At 38.0% G+C, this 23866-nt stretch overlaps 2 protein-coding genes across 7 annotated transcripts; one reads left to right on the top strand and one right to left on the bottom strand.

The window, feature by feature from the left end:
• Positions 1-9837: 9837 nt before the first annotated feature.
• LOC121992697 (probable methyltransferase PMT24) lies at positions 9838-15011 on the top strand. Its single transcript, XM_042547218.1, has 9 exons — positions 9838-9872; positions 10072-11615; positions 11701-11850; positions 12683-12953; positions 13058-13168; positions 13268-13442; positions 13536-13808; positions 13971-14168; positions 14721-15011. The coding sequence occupies exons 2-9, from the start codon at positions 10116-10118 to the stop codon at positions 14947-14949; spliced, it is 2907 nt and encodes a 968-aa protein (XP_042403152.1). The 5' UTR covers positions 9838-9872; positions 10072-10115; the 3' UTR covers positions 14950-15011.
• Positions 15012-15717: 706 nt separating this feature from the next.
• Positions 15718-23115, bottom strand: LOC121992698 (SWI/SNF complex subunit SWI3C homolog). Of its 6 annotated transcripts, none has more exons than XM_042547224.1 (9): positions 22965-23115; positions 22334-22861; positions 21688-22235; positions 19496-19847; positions 19339-19406; positions 18829-18917; positions 18483-18490; positions 18223-18341; positions 15718-16390 (listed from the first exon to the last, which is right to left on the bottom strand). In XM_042547224.1, the coding sequence occupies exons 1-9, from the start codon at positions 22984-22986 to the stop codon at positions 15917-15919; spliced, it is 2208 nt and encodes a 735-aa protein (XP_042403158.1). In that variant the 5' UTR covers positions 22987-23115; the 3' UTR covers positions 15718-15916. The 6 variants fall into 6 exon arrangements, with proteins under 6 accessions (XP_042403158.1, XP_042403157.1, XP_042403156.1 ...); XM_042547223.1 differs by having other exon boundaries at positions 18223-18389; XM_042547222.1 differs by having other exon boundaries at positions 18223-18401.
• Between the last annotated feature and the right edge of the window lie 751 nt (positions 23116-23866).

The raw sequence follows: 23866 nt of genomic DNA on the forward strand, positions 1-23866 counted from the left end.
AAAATTAAAATCTCCTTTCAATCTACAAATAAGGAAAGATTTCAAATCTTTTCTTAATCTTTTGTAGAAAGCTATAAATGGAAAGATTTAAATTTTAAACTCTCTTTTAAAACCATGATATCCACATAAGAAATAATTTTAATAAAAATCCTTTTTAATATTCTAGTGATCGGCCACCTAAGCTTGGAACCCAAGCTTTGGCCGGCCACCAACTTGGCTCATCCACTTGGTCTTGGCCGGCCCTAGCTTGGGTTCCAAGCTAGCTTGGCCGGCCCCATTAGGATGGGTAAGAAGGTGGGTATGTGGTGAGTATAAATCTCTATATACAAGATGCTACGATAGGGACCGAGAGGAGGAATTGGTTTTGGTCTCCCGATGAAATTAAGCTTCCCGTGTTCGCCCCGAACACACAACTTAACTTCATCAATAATAATTCATTCCACTAAAGAACTATTATTGAACTACTGCACCAATCCCAAATTACATTTTGGCTCCTTCTTATTATGAGTGTGTTAGTCTCCCTGTGTTTAAGATGTCGAATGTCCACTAATTAAGTAAGTTACTGACAACTCATTTAATTAATATCTTAGTCCAAGAGTAGTACCACTCAACATTATCGTCATGTCGGACTAAGTCCACCTGCAGGGTTTAACATGACAATCCTTATGAGCTCCTCTTGGGGGCATTATCAACCTAGATCACTAGGACACAGTTTCCTTCTATAATCAACAACACACACTATAAGTGATATCATTTCCCAACTTATCGGGCTTATTGATTTATCGAACTAAATCTCACCCATTGATAAATTAAAGAAATAAATATCAAATATATGTGCTTGTTATTATATTAGGATTAAGAACACACACTTCCATAATAACTAAGGTCTAGTTCTTTTATCAAGTCAGTATAAAAAGAACTTACCTAAAATGGTCCTACTCAATACACTTAGAGTGTACTAGTGTAATTTATTAGTCAAGATAAACTAATACCTAATTATACTACGACTATTTCAATAGTTTGTTCCTTTCCATCTTAGTCGTGAGCAACTCTTTATAATTTATAAAGAACCGATAACATGATCTTCTGTGTGTGACACCACACACCATGTTATCTACAATATAAATTAATTGAACAACTACATTTATCATAAATGTAAACATTTGACCAATGTGATTCTTATTTCTAGTTAAATATTTATACCAAAAGCTAGGCTTTTAGTATACATCCTAACAATTATTACGGGAGTACACAAATAAGAAAGGCAATTAACAGAAAATGTGTAACTAGACATACTTAACTTGTCAATGATTATTTCTCTGTTGAGCCAGTGTATACCGAGGACACGTTTCGATGACGATTCCTAATGAGAAAAGAGTTATTTTTGTGCACAGTCAATGGATATTTTAAATGGAGGGAAGATACAACGAGAAGAAAAGGTCTATCATCGCTTCAAAAATGCACGGTGACTATCTGTCAACTGTCTTATGGAGGTTCCATTGACCAATTTGACGAGTACCTGTGAATAGGTGAAACAACTGCCCTTGAATGTTTGTCTAACTTTTGCCAATGTATGATACAAATATATATATATATATATATATATATATATATATATATAACCCAATGCAACTGACATCACTCATTTGGTTAAAATGCATGAACAAAAACATGGTTTCCCTGGGATATTAGAAAGTCTTGATTGCATGTATTTGTAAGTACCCTGTGGTAGTTTTGATATGGTCAACTAAGTTAAATTAGGTGTTGTGTGTGTTTGATCCTTGTGTCTAAATGTGCAGGAGCTTAAGAACACAAGAAGTCGAGTGGAAGACGCAACTAGCAAGAAAGATGGCACGGGATGTGAGTCGATGAGCTCGGTGCATCCAAAGGACTAGATGCTGCAGAAGAGCACACCGACGGATGAGAAGGACTTACGTGACAGTCCGAGAGACCATAAGACGGGGAGGAAGGCTGCTCGAGGAGAAGGCCAAAGTTGGGTCCGGGTAAGCCCAATTCCAAATGGATAAAATCACCCAAGCAATCAGAGCAGCGGAAGAGCAAACGGAGAGATGTGGAGCTGCTGGAGGCGCCTCCAATGATGCTGGAGGCGCCTCCAATGATGCTGGAGGCATCCACGTGCCTTTCTAGTGGAAGGCTCCTTCAACTCCTTGAAGGTGCCTTAGACTGAGCAAACAGTAACCGTTAGCGAAGATAGAGTTTTATTTTCGTACGGATAACACTTGTCACACTGGAAGCGTCTTCCAACCTATTGAAGGCGCCTTCAACCCTCGGATAAGATTTTCTATGAGTTATAAAAAGACCCCTAAAGCTAGGAAATTAAGTATAACTGAACTATAAGTCTTGTATTCACTTCTTAGTCATTCTGTGAGTTGAAAATGTTTGTAAGAGGCTACCCCACCTTCAACAAAGGAGTTTTCTAGTATTTCAACGTCTTGAATTAACAACCACCTAGATTATAACCAAGTAAATAGATTGTCCTCTTACTTTTATTTAATTGTTCAGTTTTATTATTCTATTTATTATTATTGTGCTACTAATTAAATTAAAAGAATGAGAAGGGATTATCTTTTTTCCTTGTAGACAATTCACCTCCTCTTGTCGGCTTCATTGCATCAACAAGTGGTATCAGAGCCAGAACGTCTCAGAAGGACTAATCGTCGACTGAAATATCGAGACGATGGACGGACCGAACATCTATCCACCGAACTTCAAGGGAGAATTCACGACATGGAAGAAACACATGGATGTATTATTTAAAACAGACTTTGAATTGCCTTTAATTATTAAATATGGTTTTATAACTCCCAAAGACCCACAAGGAATGAAAAAGAAGAATGTCAATGGACTAAAAAGGAGCAAGTAGACTTTGTAGCAAATGGACTGTTGTGCCCAAAGGATGCCCACATATCTCCACAATGACATGATATTGTCCATTTTGGGCCTAGGCCCTCATGACTTTGCTCTTAGGCTCTACCCAAAAGGTCTCATGCCAATAGAGATATCCTACATCCTTTTAACCCCATGATATTTACCAAATCTTTCTAATGTGGGACTTTAATTGAATCCCAACAATTCTCCCATCAAACGAAGGACCACAATTACTCTCATGGTTTAGACCTCCCATGAGCATTCAATCATCCTGACCTGTTCCGGGCCTCCCCGCAAGTAGCTGGATCCGGTCAATTTTGACATGCTTCATGTCTATCTGCGAGCATCATGTCACCCTGACCTGCTTCGGGCCTTTCTCCGAGTATCCGATCACCCTAACCTGCTTCAGGCCTCCCCGCAAGTATCTGGTCACCTTAACCTACTCTGGGTTCCCCGCGAACATTTGAATATGATTACTCTTGACCTACTCCGGGCCTCCCTGTGAACATCTGGTCACCCTGACCCACTCACAGCTGGATCAGGTCAATCTTGACCTGATTCGAGCCTATCTGTGAGCATCCGGTCACCCTGACTTGCATCGGACCTTCCTGCGAGCATCCGATCACCCTGACCTGCTCTTGGCTTCCCCGTAAGCATCTGGTCACCTTTACTTACTTCGAGCTCCCCGCGAACATCCGAATCTAGTCACTCTTGACATACTCCGGACCTCCCTGCGAGCATCTGGTCATCCTGACCCACTTGTCTCCTCGCAAGTATCCAGTCACCTTGACCTGCTCCAGACCTCCCCATGAGTATCCGGTCACCCTAACCTGCTTCGGACTAGGGGTGTAAATGAACCGAATCGAGCAGAATATGCAGAAAAATTTAAGGCTCGAATTCGGCTCGAAATAGGTATATTCAAGTTCGAGCTCGATTCGAAGATCGAAAAATTCAAAATATTTGGTTCGAGTTCGATTCGATTTAGGACTCGGGTTCGAGTTCGGCTCAAAATATTTGAACATGTTCGCGAACTATTCGAATTATTGCTCAAAATAGGTTCGAAATGCTCAAAATTTATTTATTTAATATATATTTAACTTATATTAATAAATATTAAGACTCACGAGCGGCTCGAACAATATAATTTGGGCTCAAGTTCAGCTCGAAAAAAAGTTCGAACATGTTTGAGATCGGCTCAAATTCGATAAATTCGAATACGAATCGAATATTTTTCGAGCCGGCTCGAAAAGCTTGCGAGCTGGCTCGATTCGTTTGCAGCCCTACTTCGGACATCCCCATGAGCATTCGGTCACCCTGACCTGCTTCGGACCTCCCCATGAGCATTCAGTCACCCTGACCTACTTGTTGAATCGAAAAGAATTTAGATATCTCCACAATAGCATGATATTGTCCACTTTGGGCCTGGGCCTAGACCCTCATGGCTTTACTGTTGGGCTCTCCCCAAAAGGCCTCATGTCAATGGAGATATCTTTTCTCTTATAAACTCATGATCTTTCCCATATGTTTCCAATATGGGACTATGTTTGCAACCTTGCAACCCCAACACTACTCGCCTCCCTACAAGTATCTGATTACTCTGACCTGCTCCCAGCCCTCCATAAGCATCCGGTCACCTTGACCTACTTCGGGCCTCCCCACGAGCATGTGGTCACTCATGACCAGCTCCGGACCTACCCTCAACTTTGTTCAAGGCCGTCCCACATGGCATCTGGTCTAAACCATGACTCTGATACCAATTATTATATTATGCCCAAAGGATGTCCACATATATCCACAATGACATGATATTGCCCACTTTGGACCTAGGCTCTCATGGCTTTGTTTTTGGGCTCTAGCTAAAAGACCTCATGTCAATGGAGATATCCTACATCATTTTAACCTCATGATCTTTACCAAATCTTTCTAATATGGGACTTTGATTGAATCCCAATATGGATGAGCCGAATTTCATCTGTTGAGTGTGCTACCTCCACAACAAGTCAGCAGAATCGACGCCTACGAATCAACAAAGGAACTTTGGGAGAAGTTCCTGGAGCTACACGAAAGTACGTCCAAAGCCAAGCTCACAAAATGAGATCTGCTCCAGAACCAACTGACTAACCTCCAGATGAAAGAAGGAGAGTCAGTAGCACAACTGCACGCCAAATTGAAGAAGTTAATAACCAGACTACAAATCTCAGAGAACAAGTAACAAACTGAGATTCATTAAGGAATGTCTTAAAATGTTTTCCCTAGGACACAAGACTGGATGTCTGTAATAGACTCTTATTACATTTCAAAATATCTAGAAGTAAGTACTTTAGAGAGTTTATTTTCTACTTTAGAACTTCACGAATTTAGAAGTACAGAATTGAAAAAGGAGACTAGTCAAAACATTGCCCTAAAGGCAAGAATAGAAGATCAAGACTCCGAAGCATCCATCGACAAAGATCAAGCGGCATTAATGGTAAGAAAATTTAGTAAGTTCATTAAATCTGATAAATTTACTAAGTTGCAGGCAAAAAAGTACTTTCTGAGCAAAAGGAAGGTCCAATGCTACAACTGTCAAGGAGAAAGACACATCAAGGATGACTACTCCAATCTAAAGAAGAAGGAGAAGGACAAGGACAAAAGACCAACAAGATCAAAGCACAAGAATCTGAAAATCATATGGGATGAATCGTTGTCCTCCGAGTCCGAGATCGAAACTTACGCCAAATTAGCTCTAATGGTAAACCACCAAAGAGAAGATGAAAGCAACTCAGAGATAACCATCGATGAAGGGGGAGCATCAGAACACGAGATAAGTGAGATACGTGCGCTATCTCCCAAGCAATCTTTTAAATTTATCAAAATACTTTCTAAAAATATGTGCAAATTGAAAAAAGAAAATGTTGATTTGAAAAGACAATTAGCTAATGCATGTCCACTAGAAGTGTTTGATAATTTAAAATTAGAAAACAAAAAATTTAAAATACAAATAGAAAAATTGAAAGATAACCATGCATATTCTAACTACTTTTAAAAAACAAAGTTTAGAAAGTATAGTAGAATTAACTGGTATATTAGGGATCACCATGGACAGATCAGGAAAATCCTTAGGAATCATGTACCATCGAAATTTTTAGTAAATCCAATGGAAAGAAACCTATATTAGGTTTCAATTTTTTTTAAAAATTAATTTTAGATAAAGTAAGTTTTGAGTAATATTTTTCTTTCTTTTTCTAATTATATATTTTTTACTCAAAATCTTATCTATGCTTTAATTTATTAAATTTAGTTATCTTTATAAAATCATTTATTTCGTCAATCTTTCAATCATAATTTTTTGCTAAAAGTTTTTTTCTCTTTTCTTGTTGATTTATTTTCTAAAAATATTAATGAAAATAGTATTTTGAAAGTTAAAAATACATTTTAGACTTATTTTTGGAATCTTTTATTTTTGTGTTAAATTATGATCTTGACAAAAATTATCATTTTTTGATGTTATCTGAATTATTAGAAATTATTTTGTGAAAAGTAAGTTTTAAATTTCATGAACCCCATAAAAATTTTACAATTTTTCTTTCATATTGTTCTTAATTTTTTTTAGTGATCAAAAAGAGAGAAATAAGTAAAAGTTAAGGGGGAGTCAGGATAATGATAATTCTCATAATTTATATTCTTGTATCTAATTTGCAAATTAACTTGTTTAATTCATTGTTTTACTATATTATTTCATTTGCTATTTAACCCTAACTTAATTTGGGTTAATACACATCAAAAAGCGGGGAGATTATAAGTACCCCGTGATAGTTTTAATGTGGTCAACCAAGTTAAGTTATGTCTTATGTGTGTTTGATCATTGTGTCTAAGTGTGATGGAGCTTAGGAACACAAGAAGTCGAGCGGGAGACGCAGCTAGCAAGAAGGATGACATGGGAAGGGAGTCGACAAGTTCGGTGCATCCGAAGGACGAGATGCTGCAGAAGAGTACATCGACGGACGAGAAGGACGTGAGCGGCAGTCCGACAGACGAGAAGCCATGGAGGAAGGCTGCTCGAGGAGAAGGCCAGAGTTGGGTCCGGATAAGTCCAATTCCGGATGGATAAAATCACCCAGGCGATCGGAGTAGCGGAAGAGCAAACGGAGAGATGTGGAGATGCTAGAGGCACCTCCAATGATGCTGGAGGCGTAGGGGTGTAAATGAACTAAGCCGCTCGTGAGCTATTCAAAGCTTGATTCGATAAAAGCTCGTTTGAGCTCGTTTAATGAGGCTCGTTAAGATAAATAAACTAAGCTCAAGCTTCGCAATACTCGGCTCGTTAGCTCGTGAACACGTTCGTTAAGCTCATAAATCAACTTTTAAATTAAAAAAATAATAGTTTTGATATTAAATTTATAGATTTTACACTCTACTTTTGAAAAATATAGACAAATATATTAAATTTATTTATTAGAATAAAATTATAAATGTTAATAAGAATATTATAATTTTCTTTAAATATATAATTTAATTTTAATGAATATTTAAATTTATAATTTATACTTATTAAGCTCATTTAGGCTCGATAAAAGCTCGAATAAGCTCGTGAGTCATGAATATATTCGTTAAATAAAGCTCGAGTTCAGTTCGATTATAAACGAGCCAAGCTCAAACATTCAAGAGTTCGGCTCGACTCGGCTCGATTACATCCCTATGGAGACTCCCTCGCGCCTTTCTGGTGGAAGGCACCTTCAACCCGTTGAAGGTGCCCTCGCGCCTTTTTGGAAGGCGCCTTCGACTCCTTGAAGGTGCTTTAGACTGAGCAAATAGTAACCGTTAGTGAAGATAAAGTTTTATCTTCACACGGATAACGCTTGCCACGCTGGAGGTGCCTTCCAGCCTATTGAAGGTGCCTTCAACCCTCGGATAAGAATTTTCAAGAGCTATAAAAAAGCTCATGGAGCTAGGAAATTAAGTACAATTGAACTACAAGTCCTGTATTCACTTCCTAGTCATTCTGTAAGTTGTTAACGTCTGTAAGAGGCTACTCCGTCTTCAACAAAGGAGTTTTTCTAATAGAACTTTCTTCAACGCCTTGGATTAACAACCACCTAGGTTGTAACCAAGTAAATAGATTATCCTCTTAATTTTCTTTAATTGTTTAGTTTTATTATTCTATTTATTATTATTGTTCCTAGTAGGCAATTCATCCCCCTCTTGTCTGTACCAACAGTATTGAGCCTGGAAAAATTGTCCGATCGCGTGGAGGGCACAATACACACTAGGCAATCATGGATATCAATAATTGTGCTTGAGGTGGTCGCATCTGTCGATTTGTGAATATGACATGCATTTTTTGGAATTGTTGGATCTCACAATGACATAAATGTGCTTAATGAATCACCTAATTTTAATGATATCTTGAAAGAAAATGCATCAGAAGTTAACTTTATTATAAACAGTACACAATATACAAAAGGATACTAACCTAACAAATAGTATATATCTGGAATGGGTCACTTTTATCAAGAGTTTTCCTTCCCTCAGGATCCGAAAAGAATGAAATTTAAGGAAAGACAAGAGGATATAAGAAAAGATGTCAAGCGAACATTTGGGATACTCTAAACTTGTTGGCAATTATAAGAGGTCCAAGGCGACATTGGTTCATGGATAAAATGCAAAGAAATTATGTATACGTGCATTATTTTATACAACATGATTATGGAGGACAAAGGTCATGCAATATCGATTTAGGATCGTGAAGAACAAGATACTATCATAGCGAATCATGGCTCAACTAGTAAATTTGCTGAATACATTCGAAGAAATTCCGAGTTATGTGATATTCAAGTGCATCATCAGCTTTGTCACGATTTGGTTGAACACATCTGGGAAACAAGCCATCATGATGACTAAATAACTAATATATCATCTATGAAATATTTAGTTATTTAATTTTGAATTTGTGAAATATTTGAACTCATATGTTGTAGTTTCTTTAAAAATATGTACGTCCGATGTTGTATTGTTTCCGTTTAAATAAAATATTAATATTAAAATAATTATATTGAATAATTGTTTAAATATGTAGATAAATATTAAGTAAAAATATTTATGGATAAATGATAGATGAAATATATTAAAAATATATATTAATTTTCTTTAAATGTAAAATTAGATGTAAGTTAATAAAATGGTCATGAGACCTATAAATATTTGATCGGTGAGATATTTGATTGTGAAGTTGAGAATCTTTGAGAATGAGATATTTGATGGGTAAGATCCATGAATATTTGATTGGTGAGATATTTCATGAGGACTATCTATATTTAGGAGAAATATTCTCAACCATGAATGCTCTTAACTAAGAAGTATGTTAGGGAATTTTCTCTCTAGTAAGACATGGTGTTAATCCAAAAAGAAATGGTGTTAACTATTTGGATGGACTTTTATAAATACTTTCTAATTTATCATGATTTTAAATAATAAATTTTTATAGGATGAAATCAGTTCATCCGAGACCTAATCTATCCTTCCAAAATTAATCAATTCACAGACCACTTAAAAATAAAAAAAATATTCCATTTTAATAGCAAATTCATACTGTTGGTTAAAAAAAATGTTTTTTTTAATATATTCGTTTGAATAATATTTTATATTAAAAAAATAAATTTTTGAATCGATTTTGTTTGTGTTGTCGATGAAGCGACGAGGCCGCGAATGGAGCGCGTGAGGTCGAGCGATGAGACGAGGCTTCGCCACTCGCCTTCGAATCCGGACTTCCGGTGGCTGCACTTCCTTCTCGCTCCTCTCGCCCTCCTCCCTCTTCCGCTTCCCCGCAATCAAGACATCGACTTCGACAGGCCAGGAGAGAAAGGAGTGATTTTTGGTAGCCTAGCTCCTCTCCCCTTCCCCTTATTCTGTATATCGTCTTTCCTGGAGTTAAATCCTCACCTTCTTGCATCTTCTCCTTCCTTCCTATAACTTAATACGCAATGGCCTGCTCTTGAGCCGGAAAGGTACGATCTTGCTTTAATTTTCTGCTCAAAGAGTAATTTCCCCTCTCTTTTCTGCTATTTATGCTATATTCCAAATGCACAAAGAGACTGAATTTCTTTTTTGTTTTTTTCGCTCATTTTGCAACTTTCAAAATCTGGGACCAATATGATCTTCCTTGCTAAGTTCATTGCTTTCTAAAAACAAATTTTGCCCCTTTAGTTCCTTAGATACGTTGCTTGAGCAATATTTGTGCGTGAGCAACAATGGCATTTGGGAAGAGCTCCTTAATGGATTCTAGGAGGTCATCGTCATCATCGTCGCATTGGTCAATGATGACCCCCGTCTTGTTCATTGCTCTTTGCTTGATTGGTGTTTGGATGATGACTTCAACTACTATAGTTCCTGTTGACGAGTCCTTGGGAAACAAATCGGAGATGAAGCAACAGGTAACCGAGAGCGATACCAAGACGTACGAAGACAGCTCAGGAGATGTTCCTGATGAAGGAGGGAGAAGAGATGCCGACGGGAACATGGAGGATGCGACAACTGAATTGAAATCTGAGTCATCAGAAGAGCAGAGCATGATTGACAAAACTGATGAAAACTCAACAGGAAAAGTTCAGAATGATGATCTTGGCAAGGATGATGAGGGGAAGAAGGATGAAAATCCAAATCAGACTTCATATAATGATGAGATTGGGAATGCAGAGGGTGAAGAAACCATCAAAGAAGGCAGCCAAGGGACTAATGGTGGAGACATGAACACAGTAGAGGCTGCACAAGAAATTACAGGCAGTGATCTAGGGAGTAAATCTGCCCAATTGACATTCAGTGATGAAAATGGAAAAATGGAGGGTGGAGAAATGGCTAAAGATAACGCAGAAATAAAAGTAAATAGTCAGGAGAATGGGCAAGAGAAGAGCAAGGAACAGAGTTCTCAAGAAACCACAATCAGTGATCAGGAAAAGACTGCAGCACTGCATTCTACAAACCAAGATAAAAGCTCAGAGAATAGTTCAGATGATGAAAACAATGGAGATGGGGAAACAAATGATGAGGAAATGATCAATGAACCTATCGAAACACAAGAGAGTGGTCAAGAGAGAGACCAAGAGAAAAGGTCAGAAGAGAATTATCAAGGTTCTACAGAGAGTAATGAGGAAACGAAAATAGACCAAAAGCTTAATGAAGTGTCAGGAAATGGGAGAGGTACTAATTCAGAGCAAATTTCAGATGAAAGCAAAGGAGATGAGCAAGCAGGGCAGTATTTTAATGACAAAACAGATAATGCGCAAAATAAGAGCATCGAGCAGAATGGTGAAATGTTCTTCGATGGAAAGGACCAAATACAAGTAACTGAAAAGGGCAAACAAAAGCCTAATGGGACCACCTCAGTACAGCAAAACAAAGATCACCTTTATGATGAGATGTTGTTGTCTAATGGAGCTCAGTCAGAGCTACTAAATGAGAGCAATAGCCAGAATGGAGCATGGTCTACACAAGTGGCAGAGTCAAAGACTGAGGAGCAATTGCAAGCAGGATTGAAAGAACACAAAAACATGTACAGTTGGAAACTCTGCAATGTCACTGCAGGAACTGACTATATTCCTTGCCTTGACAATGAGGAAGTCATTAAGAGGCTTAGAACTACTAAACACTATGAGCATCGAGAAAGGCATTGCCCTGATGATCCTCCCACATGTCTGGTTCCTCTTCCTGAAGGATATACACAATCAATTCGATGGCCACATAGCAGGAACAAGGTATTTGTCTTGCTGGCATATCTAGGTAACTTTAGCAGGTTTGCATCACCATTTAGCCCATCAACAAGCTCTTTATTTACTGCAGATATGGTACTACAATGTTCCTCATACCTCACTAGCAACAATAAAGGGCCATCAAAATTGGGTGAAAGTCTCAGGAGAATTTCTTACTTTTCCTGGTGGAGGAACACAGTTCAAGCACGGAGCATTACACTATATTGATTTCATTCAGGAGGTATTATAAACCTAACTTAGCCACAGTATTTCGATATTTACATGTATATCTCAATCTGAATACCCTTTTTAGGTGTAAAATATGCAAATGTATGTCATAATATTTATTTACAAAACTGTTATTTAATGCAATATTTGTTATCACTATCTTTTACTTTTAGTTACATACCCTCTCATAAATACAAATGTTTTTATCAGAATCCAAAGGCCTTGCATCAGCTTATAAATGATGATTATGAATGACTACACTATGCCCTTTTCAAAGGAATATTTTCATGTTCCTTCTAGGCTCTGCATAGAATTTTTTTAAAAAAAGGACAGTTCAGTGCATGAAGCTCCAGCTATACGGGGTGCCGGGGAAAGATCCATTATACGCAATCTTATCCTGCTTTTTGCAAGTGGTTGTTTCCAGTTGCATAGAATTTTAAACACTGACTAAAATAATTTCTTCATGAGAGGTGATATCCTTGTTAACTTCACCTTTGCTTATGTTGATTATTGCAAGTTATAAGCTTTTCTTATATAGAAAAGCAACTAGAATTTGATGTTTACTGGCTTGCAGAATATCACCACTGCAACAAGATACTACCCACTTCTGTGTTCTCATTAATTAACATATTCTTATTTTCTACTAACGCCTGTCCAATTCCTCATCTAAATTTATTCCTTAATATTCTCATCAATCTAAAGGCTAAAGAGAACAAACCCGATTTCACTGTGCGCATGAGAATGCAATCTTGTAGCCATTATCTTTCCATTGAAATTGGTACCATTTTGCATCTTATTTGGATGTTGTTAGCATGCCTATGCTTATCCATTCTTGTCTCGTATAGTCTGTACCTGGTATAGCTTGGGGAAAGAATAGCCGAGTTGTACTGGATGTTGGCTGCGGAGTGGCTAGCTTCGGAGGTTTTTTATTTGACAGAGATGTACTCACAATGTCATTTGCTCCTAAAGATGAGCATGAAGCTCAGGTGCAGTTTGCTCTTGAAAGAGGAATCCCAGCTATGTCAGCGGTCATGGGCACTAAAAGACTATCTTTCCCCGGAATGGTCTTTGATGTTATCCATTGCGCTCGTTGTAGGGTTCCTTGGCACATAGAAGGTAACTTAGATCCAAATATCAGTTCTTTAAGTTTTTCTTCAATATATACTTTCTGTTACTATGGAGGAGCTAACTTTCAGCACATCTGGCCAAAAATATTGCAGGTGGCAAGTTACTATTAGAGTTGAACCGTTTATTGCGGCCAGGTGGCTACTTTGTTTGGTCAGCTACACCTGTTTATCAAAAACTTCAAGGGGATGTTGAGATCTGGGAGGGTAAATTTTCATTCTCCACTTTTAGACACTTATTCCTTATATATTCTTTAATCTTGACTAAAAGGATATTTTAAGTGGTTTGTGTGAAATCGTTGCCAGCCATGTCAGAATTGACAAAGTCCATGTGCTGGGATATGTTGAACAAGACAAAGGATAAAATCAACCGAGTCGGCATGGTAATATATAAGAAACCTCTGAACAACGAATGCTATGAGAAAAGACCCAAAAGCAATCCTCCCCTCTGTGAAGATTCTGACGACCCCAATGCAGCCTGGTAATCTTCTGTTTTAGTCGATTATTCTTCTCTTTGATGCTTAATATATCAAGTTCATGCCTAAAACCAAACTAAACAACTTCATTTATCTAGGAACATTCCTCTGCAAGCATGCATGCACAAGCTGCCTGTAGATCGTGATCTTAGAGGATCGCAGTGGCCACAGCCATGGCCACAGAGACTGGAGAAGGCACCTTACTGGTTGAATGACTCACAGGTCGGAGTTTATGGGAAACCTGCGCCCAAGGACTTTATGACAGATTTTGAGCATTGGAAATATGTCGTAAACAACGCTTATATGAAGGGAATGGGAATTGACTGGTCTATTGTGAGGAATGTCATGGACATGAGAGCCATATATGGAGGGTACGTGAGAAACATGCATTTTCGTTTACTTCTATCCATTCCAATCATGCTGTCCAGAACAATATACTTTTGATTTCTGTGAGTCATTTATTTAGATTTCTTTGAGATACTGCAGAGAAGGCTGAATTGATAAACTCATTCCATAGAAACATCTTGTCTCAGGTTTGCTGCAGCTCTGCAAGGGGAGGTGAATGCCTGGGTCATGAATGTTGTCTCTATCAATTCCCTGGATACTCTTCCGATTATATACGAGCGTGGGCTCTTTGGAATATACCATGACTGGTGTGAATCGTTCAGCACCTACCCGAGATCATATGATCTGCTCCATGCGGATCATCTATTCTCCAGACTGAAGCAGAGGTAAGCAATTAGTTCTTTAACTGCTAGACTTTTCTGTTAAGTTCTTTTTAGCGGGAAGAATACATACTTTTTTTTATTTCTTTGTGTGTAAATTAACATATCATAGTTTATCCAAAAGAGGTGTTCTCAAAACAAGTAGCAAAATAGCCATGGCGAAAGCCAACTATAGCAAAGCGACAAAACAAAAAAGTTGCTAGGTGTGAGTGGTAAAATGGAATCGTCTATAATCTTGTAACTTGATCATAACAAGAAGGGTCTCTAACCAATTTGAAGTCATAGCCAGAGATAATAATGACCAGGCAAGATTGGTGACATTATGACCATTCATATTTTCATTCATTGAAGATGGAGAAAAAAGGCGGCATAATCAAGCTTTAAACTGTATTGCTTGAATTGGATGCTTAAGTTGATTTGTCTTAGGCTTTTACTGGTTAGAAGTATGAGCATAATGGTTTCAGTTTCTCAACTGCATATGGAATGGTTATCCAAAAGCTTTAAATTATCTGGAAATTGAGAAAACTCAGCTTCATCTCCTCTGGTTCCGGTGTGCAGGTGCAAATTGTTGCCGGTTATATCTGAAGTGGATCGCATTCTAAGGCCACAAGGCAAGCTCATTGTAAGAGACAGTGCAGAGGTAATTGGTGAGGTTGAGGACATAGCCAAATCACTCAACTATGAAGTCAAAGTGACTTCTCTGAAGGACAATGAGGGTTTCTTGTGCGTCCAGAAGACAATGTGGAGGCCAAAAGAAGTTGAGACCACTTCGCCATCGCTGGCTTAGAGCAGATGAAGAATCAGATAGATAGAGATGCCAAACCTATTCATTCTTTATTCTTTAGTCATTAGCGGTCGAGATCAGATCTCAGTCGGTTCGAAAGCTGACAAGGAGCTCCCCTTTTTTTTTTTTCCTTCTTATTCATTAATTTTTTCCAAAGAAAATAGACTTTGTTTTTTTCTCAAGACACATGATATGGCAATTTCAGATTTTATTTAAAATCGTTGTCCTTTTTATTTAAAATCGTTGTCCTTAAAAAAAAAAAGAGATTACGGTCCTGTCACATCTGGTGAATGTGTTTGATGTCACCTTCCCTTTCCATGTTACACTTGCCGAAGCATGAGCAAAGCTCAGCGAATGATGCAGCCAGTTCCGGCACCCTCCTGTTCTGTCTTCGCCGTCGAAAACGGAGGTCTGATCTCACCGGCCCCTCCTTCATGCCCAAGCGATTGCCTGCCGCTCCTCTCCCCATTGCTGCCTCAGCCTTCCGATCGCATCCACCAGCAAGCAATCCCTCTCCCCATTGCTGCCCTCAGCCTTCTGATCGCATCCACCTTCTGGAGTGCGTCTTTCAGTCCCTCTGCTTCTCTATCAACAACATCAGCCACACCGAGGAGATGGTAAGCGTGCTTTCATATTCAAGTGCTGCCTGACGATAACCATCTTAACATTGGACGATGGTTAGAGCAGAATTATTTAGTACCTCGGAGTCGAACCCAGGCAATTAATAGAGACTTCTCTAACAACCACACCACGATATTCATAAAACCAAGCTCAGCAATGATACACCATATCATCAGATAGCACTAATTCTGAAACTATATTCAATTGTTGCCTGACGATGAAGATCTTAACAATTGGTGATGGTTAGAGGCGGAATTGTTTGGTATCATGGAGTTGAACCCAGGTATTTAATAGGGATTTCTCTGACAACTAAACCACAATATTCATAAACTAAGCACTAATTCTGAAACTATATTCGAGTATTGCCTGACGACGATGATCTTGACAGTGGATGATGGTTAGGTGTGGAATTGTTTGGTATTGCGGAGTTGAACCCAGGATTCTGAGAGACAGGAGCTGGGTGGATAGCAGAGAGTGGCAACCTGGGTCCAAACCCAAACATTTGCTGCCGTTGCATCAACTGCATCTGCCGATGGCCAGCATTAAGACTGTTGCCAAAGGAAGCCTGTGCACTTGCCGGCACCATGGGTGGCTGGCCAGTTGCTGGATTAGTGCCCATGGCTGCAGCAGCTGCTACAGGGGCTGCTGGTGCTGCTCCCCCAGCTGATGGTACATTGTTCGATGAGGCTCCAAAGCGGGTGGACATCATTCGAATCCGCTCAGTCGAAAGCCGCTGTCGCACCCTCTCAGACTGTTCACATTCCTTCAGCAGTAAGGTTTCTAGTTCTGCAAACTGCTTTAGCTTCAACTCCAATCTCTTCAGCTGCATACAACAATTTTTAGCACGAGACTGAAGTAGGCAATGGATTAATGTGCCATTATGCATTATGTTTAGAGGAAGACAGATAGGTAAGATTGTAGGCAATGGCAACAATCATGAGTCATCATTAGTGAAATGCAGCTACTGATGGTTGACGACCTACTATATCTCAATCAAATTAAAGATAAAAAAAAGTAGCAATTCTCCAAGAGTAGTCCAATAGCATTGGCAATTGGGTGGGTTTATTTGGGTATTTGTAAATATCAAACCGTTTAGTCAGGTTTGAGTATACCTTAAACAGAATGGTAGATACCCGTCATGGGTGCAGAGTAGATATTGGTGCAGAGTGGATTTGGTATTTTAGACATTTTTATGGAGAATTAAATTAGTTAATTTCAGAAGTTCATTTTGACATTATTTATGTTATTGGAGCCATGGAAGTATCAAGATATGCTAAAATGAGGTAGTTTCAGGTTTGACAGGGTACCTCCAGGCAATGATGGGATCGGTGAGGGTAGAATAGAAACTATCCATAAGGACTATCAGCCAAGTATCCGTTTGGATATACCAAGTATAGATACTAGAAGTTAAAAAATTCACGTTATCTACCTGTTGCCACCCTTACCAACAAATATATGAGTTAAGAGAATCATCAATTAGAGCATATCCACCTGGAGTAAACTAGTTTTACTTGGACAGTTTAAATGGCAACACCAAATATGTTTGTTGAGCACATCCTTTTGTTAGAAATATTTGACATAGGCTTATACCCTTAAGTTATACCCTTAATTGTATATTTCTGTAACACCATATCTCAGCAGTGGACATGAATGAAAAATTAAGGTCATTGGCAACAAAAGCCAAAAAAGCATTGTAGCAGAAAAAATGGCAACTTTGCAACCATCCAAGTATAGATTGTTGACTCAAGTTTGGATGAGAAACCTTATCAAGCTTGAGAGCTCAAATGACCAAACTTAATCCAAATAAAAATACAAAGTTGAGCTTGATGCTTAACTTTTACTGAGCTAGAAGGTATGTTTAGGTAATTTCCAGGACTCAAGGGTCAAAGGCTGTATATGGCTATTTAAGGTGAAATCAATTGATCAAACAACCAGCAATCATAATAGCCTATCAAAATCATAGTTCAAGTCTGTGTTTCATGAGGCTGTTCTGTTTTCAGTTCTGAATGTGTTTCTTTTCTAAATCTCTGGCTTACTAGGAATCTAGGATTTAAAAAACAAGCCTAGAAAAGTTCAGGTTTGACACCAACATATCGGGCTGAATTCAAATAGCCTTTTCCTTTTAGCTGAGCCCCAAGCAATTTGTTATTTAAGCAGCAATTGCGTATTTATACCTCAACCTTAACTTAGCTATGTGGGAAAAAAACCCCCATAACTTAGCACTACTCTAAAGCATGAAAGTCCAGCATGCTCAGCTTGCCACATATTCAAAATAAATATATGATGTGCTGATTTTCTTGAACATCTCAAACAAAGACAATCAACCTCAATGTGTGAGTACCTTACAATATAAATAGTCATTTAATTGTAACAATGCAGTTCCATTGGTTCGGTATAATAAGTGCCATGGTTTTACGTCCTGTTTCAACAATAAAATAGGTTCTCTCCAACCGAAGTTTTGTAACCCTGAATGAAGCACCTACCAATAGTACCCACGTCATAACACACTTGGATGGCCACTCCGAAACCAATCAACCATCACACAAGTTTGAGAATGAAAGGTCGAAGAATACCATAAAATGAAGTACAGCTTAAGGACCTAAATGTAACTATCAAATTATTATATCATCAAAATCTCCTAAGAGCTAATCTAACCTGATGATTTATAATAGTAGCAACCAGCCTCTGAATTTCACGTTCCTCTTGATCTGCAAATAATTTTGCTTTCACCGCAGCTGCAGATAGGCCGGCCATTGTAGCTTGTTCAACGAGTTCTGAAGCAAGCGAAGTAGAACCATTTTTAGGATGTTGCAATCGTCCTTCTACAGTTCCATCTACCAGTAAATTAAATTGAGCATGGCAATTGACAATTAGTTAATATCACAAGTAAAACCAGAAAATTATCAGCAACCTACCTTTCTGACTGAAGCTTGCATGTGGTGCATGAGTATCAACATCAGCATGTAAATTATCAGATCCATTGCTTTAAAGATGAAAAAAATGTCAAATATCATTATCTGTAACAAGTCTAATTCGGTCTCACCGTGGATATAAGTTATCTGCAAAAATAGAATGATAGACTATGTTGTGTATCCGGCTGGAAGACATGGTATGCCTAAAGATATATGCTATGTCTAGCTTACTATACAATTAAAAATGAAAGATAAAAAAAATTAAAATGAAAAATGAACGCAATACTAGATGCTGCATGAGAAAATTTCACCAAGAATTTCTTTAACAAGTGAAACTTGAAGGACTAACCTTGAGTCTTCTCTAGTCAAGACAGATAATGCTGCACTTGCACAGGCTGCAGCAACCCTTGGTCCAATTGCAGAGGTCAGGAAGGCTACCTACAGATATTCAGACAATGCAGATTTTCTAATAATATTACAAACACTTGAAACTTTTGTCAAACAACCAAAAATCATATATAAAAAAATTAACAAATTTTCAGAGCAAAGATTTGGTCAATTGCTAAATACATTTTGAACAGATTAATCTGACTTTTGTCCAATATGATCTATGTCCAAATGTAAAACACAGGTTAGGGTGCTTAAAATTTTGTGCATAGGTGAGGATAATTAGAATCTATAAATTTTCACTATTTTGAGCCTATATCTGGGTCTACTCATGAGCTTACAGATCAACTTTTATCACTGCTTGGTGAGCTTATTCATGAATTTAGCCATTGTTTGAGTGCTACAATGATGAATTATGTTCATTTATTTTTGCATCGAAAGGAAAGCACAATGATACATAGAAACTACTCACCAGAGACATGACTGGATTAGAGGAATTAATAAATGGAAGTGGTTTGGCACTGCTGAAATCTTGATTGCCTAATTGTAACAAACATAGTTAGCAAAATATTAACCAAAGTTAAATTAAAATTAAAAGGCTTTAAATATGTATAATTTTTGCTGGTTACCTGAAATTTTACCATTAGAATTTGAAGATGAAATAAAATAATCTTGTCTATCAGATGTTGGAATATGTTGAAGTTCGATACTTTCCACTAGGCCATTTTCCATTGGAAGACGAAGAAAATGCAAAATACATTGTGCCTTGGACTTGGTACCAACGTATTCTGCAATTTCAATCCAGTTGTCATTATATTTCTCCATGGCCTCAAGTAACAGCAAAGTTTCCTGGTCTGTCCAGTTATCCCCTTCAAGATCTGAATCATCTTTTACAGAATCCATTCTTACAAAATCCAAACTTGAGTGTCCGGTAACAAATTTTGCATCATGGAAACAGTTGGAGCACAGCATTATATCAATCTATTCAGATAAGCATGCTCACCAAATCAGATTAATGTCGCAAAGAAACAAAATTGTATAAATATATCCGTGCAAGAGCAGGTCCAATGCTACTAGAATATAGTTTGACCAGAACAATACCAATTAATTTCTACGGATCTAAAATTAATAGTGAGAAGAAATTTTATCACACCAGTTGGAACTAGTTTCACTTGTAGCAAACAATAAATTGTTACCTTCATGCCTATTACTATACTGGCACCGAATTAAAGTCTTCTTCAAAATGAATAGTAACTTATTGGGCAAAAATTAAAAGGGCGGTCCTTAATTTGTTATCGTCAAAAGGACACACTAGTTTTAAAAAATTTCAAAACAGTGCCTCCTCCCATTTATTATTGAAAATCATATTTTTATAGCACAAATATAGCAGCTTTGGCCAAAACTGCTACAACATAAAGAAAAATTGATCCTACTTGATCAAAATTACCACACACAGAGCATTGTTATATCAAAATTGCTTCAACTTGGTCAAAATCGCTCCAACTTGGTCAAAATTGCTCCAACTTTGTCAAATTTGCTCAATAATATTGTAGCAGATTCGTTTAAAATTGCTACAACTTGTAGTAACTTTGGCAAAAATTGCTAGAATGTGTTGCTTTGGCCAAAACTACATATTGTAGTTTTGAATAAAACTGCTACATATTGTAGTTTTGAACAAAATTGTTATACGTTGTAATAATTTTGAATAACAACAAAGTGTTGGAACAAGGGTATTTTTAGATGAAAAATAGGATGGAATGTTGTTTTGAAATTTTTAAAATTGGGGTGCCCCTTTGACAAAAATTACAATAAGGAGTGCCATTTTGAGCTTTGCCCTAGCTTATTTCTCTTATTGTAAATGATACTTATAACAGTGGTGATTTTATGATGAAAATTTAAAAACTGAAGTTACCAGCTATCAGAAAATCAGCCTAACTAAATTAACATAAAAGTTGGAAATCTAGAACTTTGGACAAGATAGAACACTGGTTACTAGAGAATGGATACTTGATGAAGAATATTATATTAAAATGAAGGCTAGGAAACTTTAATATGCATTTCATTTGTAACATATCTTAGTAATGGAATTGATTATCTAATAAGAAAAAGGCATAAGGGTGAGCAAGGACTAATTAACAAATACCACATCAAGAATTTTTCTCTATATATAAACAGAAAGCAGGGGAGTTGGTTTCATCCTAAAAATACAAGACTTGTCAGAGATGATACTTTCTGCTTTTTCAATTAGATAGTTGTAAGTGGGCTTAGTTCATGAAATAAAGATTGCCTAATATTCAAACATGAGGTGGGCATACAAGACATGTGAAAATGTTCTTTGGTCTATAGAAGTACTCTCTCTTGAATATGTAAAAGAATGAATGAAATTATAAAGCTAAGTGTTGCACTTAGGTGAAATACAAAATTAGGAATAATTGGGAATTGGAAACAAGAAGGCCAATGAGAAATTTTTTTTTCATAAGTAGCTCGAAATAGATTTTTTAGATGATAATATAGTAGGGGATCAAGCTAAGAAGCATAGGAGGATACACAACCACTAGTAACAAATTCTAGAATTATAAAACTTCCTTGAAAATAAATAAGAACAGTCAAAAGACATGAATAAATGAAATTCATTTTCTCCAAGCACTCAATTCTAATTTATTTGTATAAATAGGAAGAGTTAGCGATAATGATTGATTATCCTGATGCAATATCATGATGATTGGTAAGACAATGTGAGCAACTTTATCAGAATCCATTTTAGTAGATGTCATATGCTCAAGATGAGATGAAATTCAACTCTCGGATAAAGAATACACACCTCCTTCTGTGATTGATAGTGTAATTTGGTCAGAGGGCAAGAGCAGAAATTGCAGGTATGCTCCGCAATACGTTCCCTAATTCTGCTATCCAAATCTCCAATAAAGGCATCTGAATCTTGTGCAGAACGAGAGAAAAAAGCAATATCCTCTAGTCTAATGCTGCATTTTGGTCTATCAAACAAAATTAAACTGTCTATGGACTTCAAAGGTGCAGTTTGAAGTTGAAGCTCGCCGTTGACATCCTCTCTGAGAAGGGAACCAGCCATCCTAAGGCCACGGTGGACCGAAGAAGCAGCCAGATAGTTAATGATCCCCCAATGATCCAAAAACCTCACTATCCGACTAAGATCATATAGGTCGTTGTTTGGAACTAATGCTTGGCAATCGGCAAAGGAAAGCCTCTTCCCTGGATTTTCCAAGTATTTGGAAATTATAGTGTTCCGAAGACCTATGTACTTCTCTTGGGTGTGATCGCTGGATTTTCCAGAGAAGAAGTGTGGCACCACTTGTCTCTCCAGCCGGTGGACAGTGCTTCGTGAAAACCAATCTGAACACCTCAAAAAAAACACACACACAATTCTCAGTGCAAACTCAAAGCAACAAAGAGTAAACCCAAAACAAAGGTACAGTTTCTACACTACACACCGGAGTGCATTGGAACAATGAGAAGCTGCTCCTTGTCAAACAGCTTTACCATGCCCTTCCCTTCCATGAGTGGCGGTGGTGTGCATACATAAGTGGAGGGCTTATCCAGGTCCGCTGGCTGCTGCAATGAAGGATTATCGGGGAGCACCGCCGAGAGGGCCTGCATCTGCCCGTGAGAAATGTTCTCCAATAATGGAGGAGACCATGAACGGGCGGCAGAGTTGGAGCGCTCGGCGGCCACAAGAGCGAGGACAGAAGGGTGAGGGCGATTGACAGTGCGGCGAAAAGCGGTGGGAAAATCAGCGATCCGCTGGCCACCGTCGGAGAGGACTTCAGACACTCTGAGGTCGAGAACGGGGTCAGCTGCAGCGGGGATGGGAGGAGAGCTACGGCCGTCCTCCTCCGCATCTGCCCTGACGGGGACGGAGGCATCCTCATCGTTCTCTTCCTCATCTTCCTCGGCTTCAGGTGGCTTCTGGCGCCTAGGATTGGCATCCCGCTTCCTCTTCCGCCATTTGAGCCGGGAATCTGCGGGGGATTGGAGGCGATCGAGGTATAAAAGGAGCGAAAACCGAGGAAATCAAAGAAGAGGAAATCCTCGCGAGAGATGCAGAGAGACGAGAGGGTTTACCTGAAGGAGAAGCGGGCGACATGGGCGGAGCTGGCGAGGGTTTGGAGCAGGAAGAGGGCAAGAGAATGGCGCACGAGTGGGGACAGCGAGGCTGGGCGTCACACGTCAAAGGGGTAAGCGTACCGGAAGTCACCGGATGCTTTACACCTGCGAGGAGGCCAAGGGATACCTTTGTGTCGAAAGTAAACCGAGACGAGCCAAATTTTATTGTTGTCCTGGTTTGATAAGCTAATCCAGTTTAACCTACAATAAAAAGTCATTAAAATTGTTATTCGATCTTAATTTTTTTTTTTCGGCAGCATAAGTTAAGTTTAGTTTGATTTATTTAGAAGTTGTCGATCTCTTTATTTAATTGTCTAAAAATTTTAAACTTTTAAATTTATTTAGTTGATGGGTGAGTTTGATATGGTAAACTTATTTATTTATTTGAAATGATTATTTATTTATTTATATTTATAAGTTTAATAAGAATTTTATTAATGAATATAATTTTTAAAGTTTATTAATGGACACCATTATGTTAGAATTATAAGTGATTAAGTAGGACTGTTTTGATAGGTTGTCTGATAAATTTAATTGGATTTTATTCATGTCGATAATGTATGTTTTAGTTTGTAAGAACTTAAGAGGATACATAGGTATTCGATGGCTCAAGATTCGGTAGAGTATAATGAAGGATGATATGGAATACCTGAGAGATCGGAAAGGACGAGAAGCATTGGAGATGATAAAACCTTGTCAGAAGACATAAGCGAGCAGATGATATGGGAAGAAAGTCAAAAGGTTCAATGATATAAGGGATAAGAAGCTGTGAAATAATACTATGATAAAATGAAAAAGATGGCATGAGCAATGAGCATATGAGGCACAATAAGCCAAGAGGAAGCATGAGCAGCATAAGC

This window comes from Zingiber officinale, chromosome 6B (assembly GCF_018446385.1).
Source record: "Zingiber officinale cultivar Zhangliang chromosome 6B, Zo_v1.1, whole genome shotgun sequence".
NCBI lineage: Eukaryota > Viridiplantae > Streptophyta > Magnoliopsida > Zingiberales > Zingiberaceae > Zingiber > Zingiber officinale.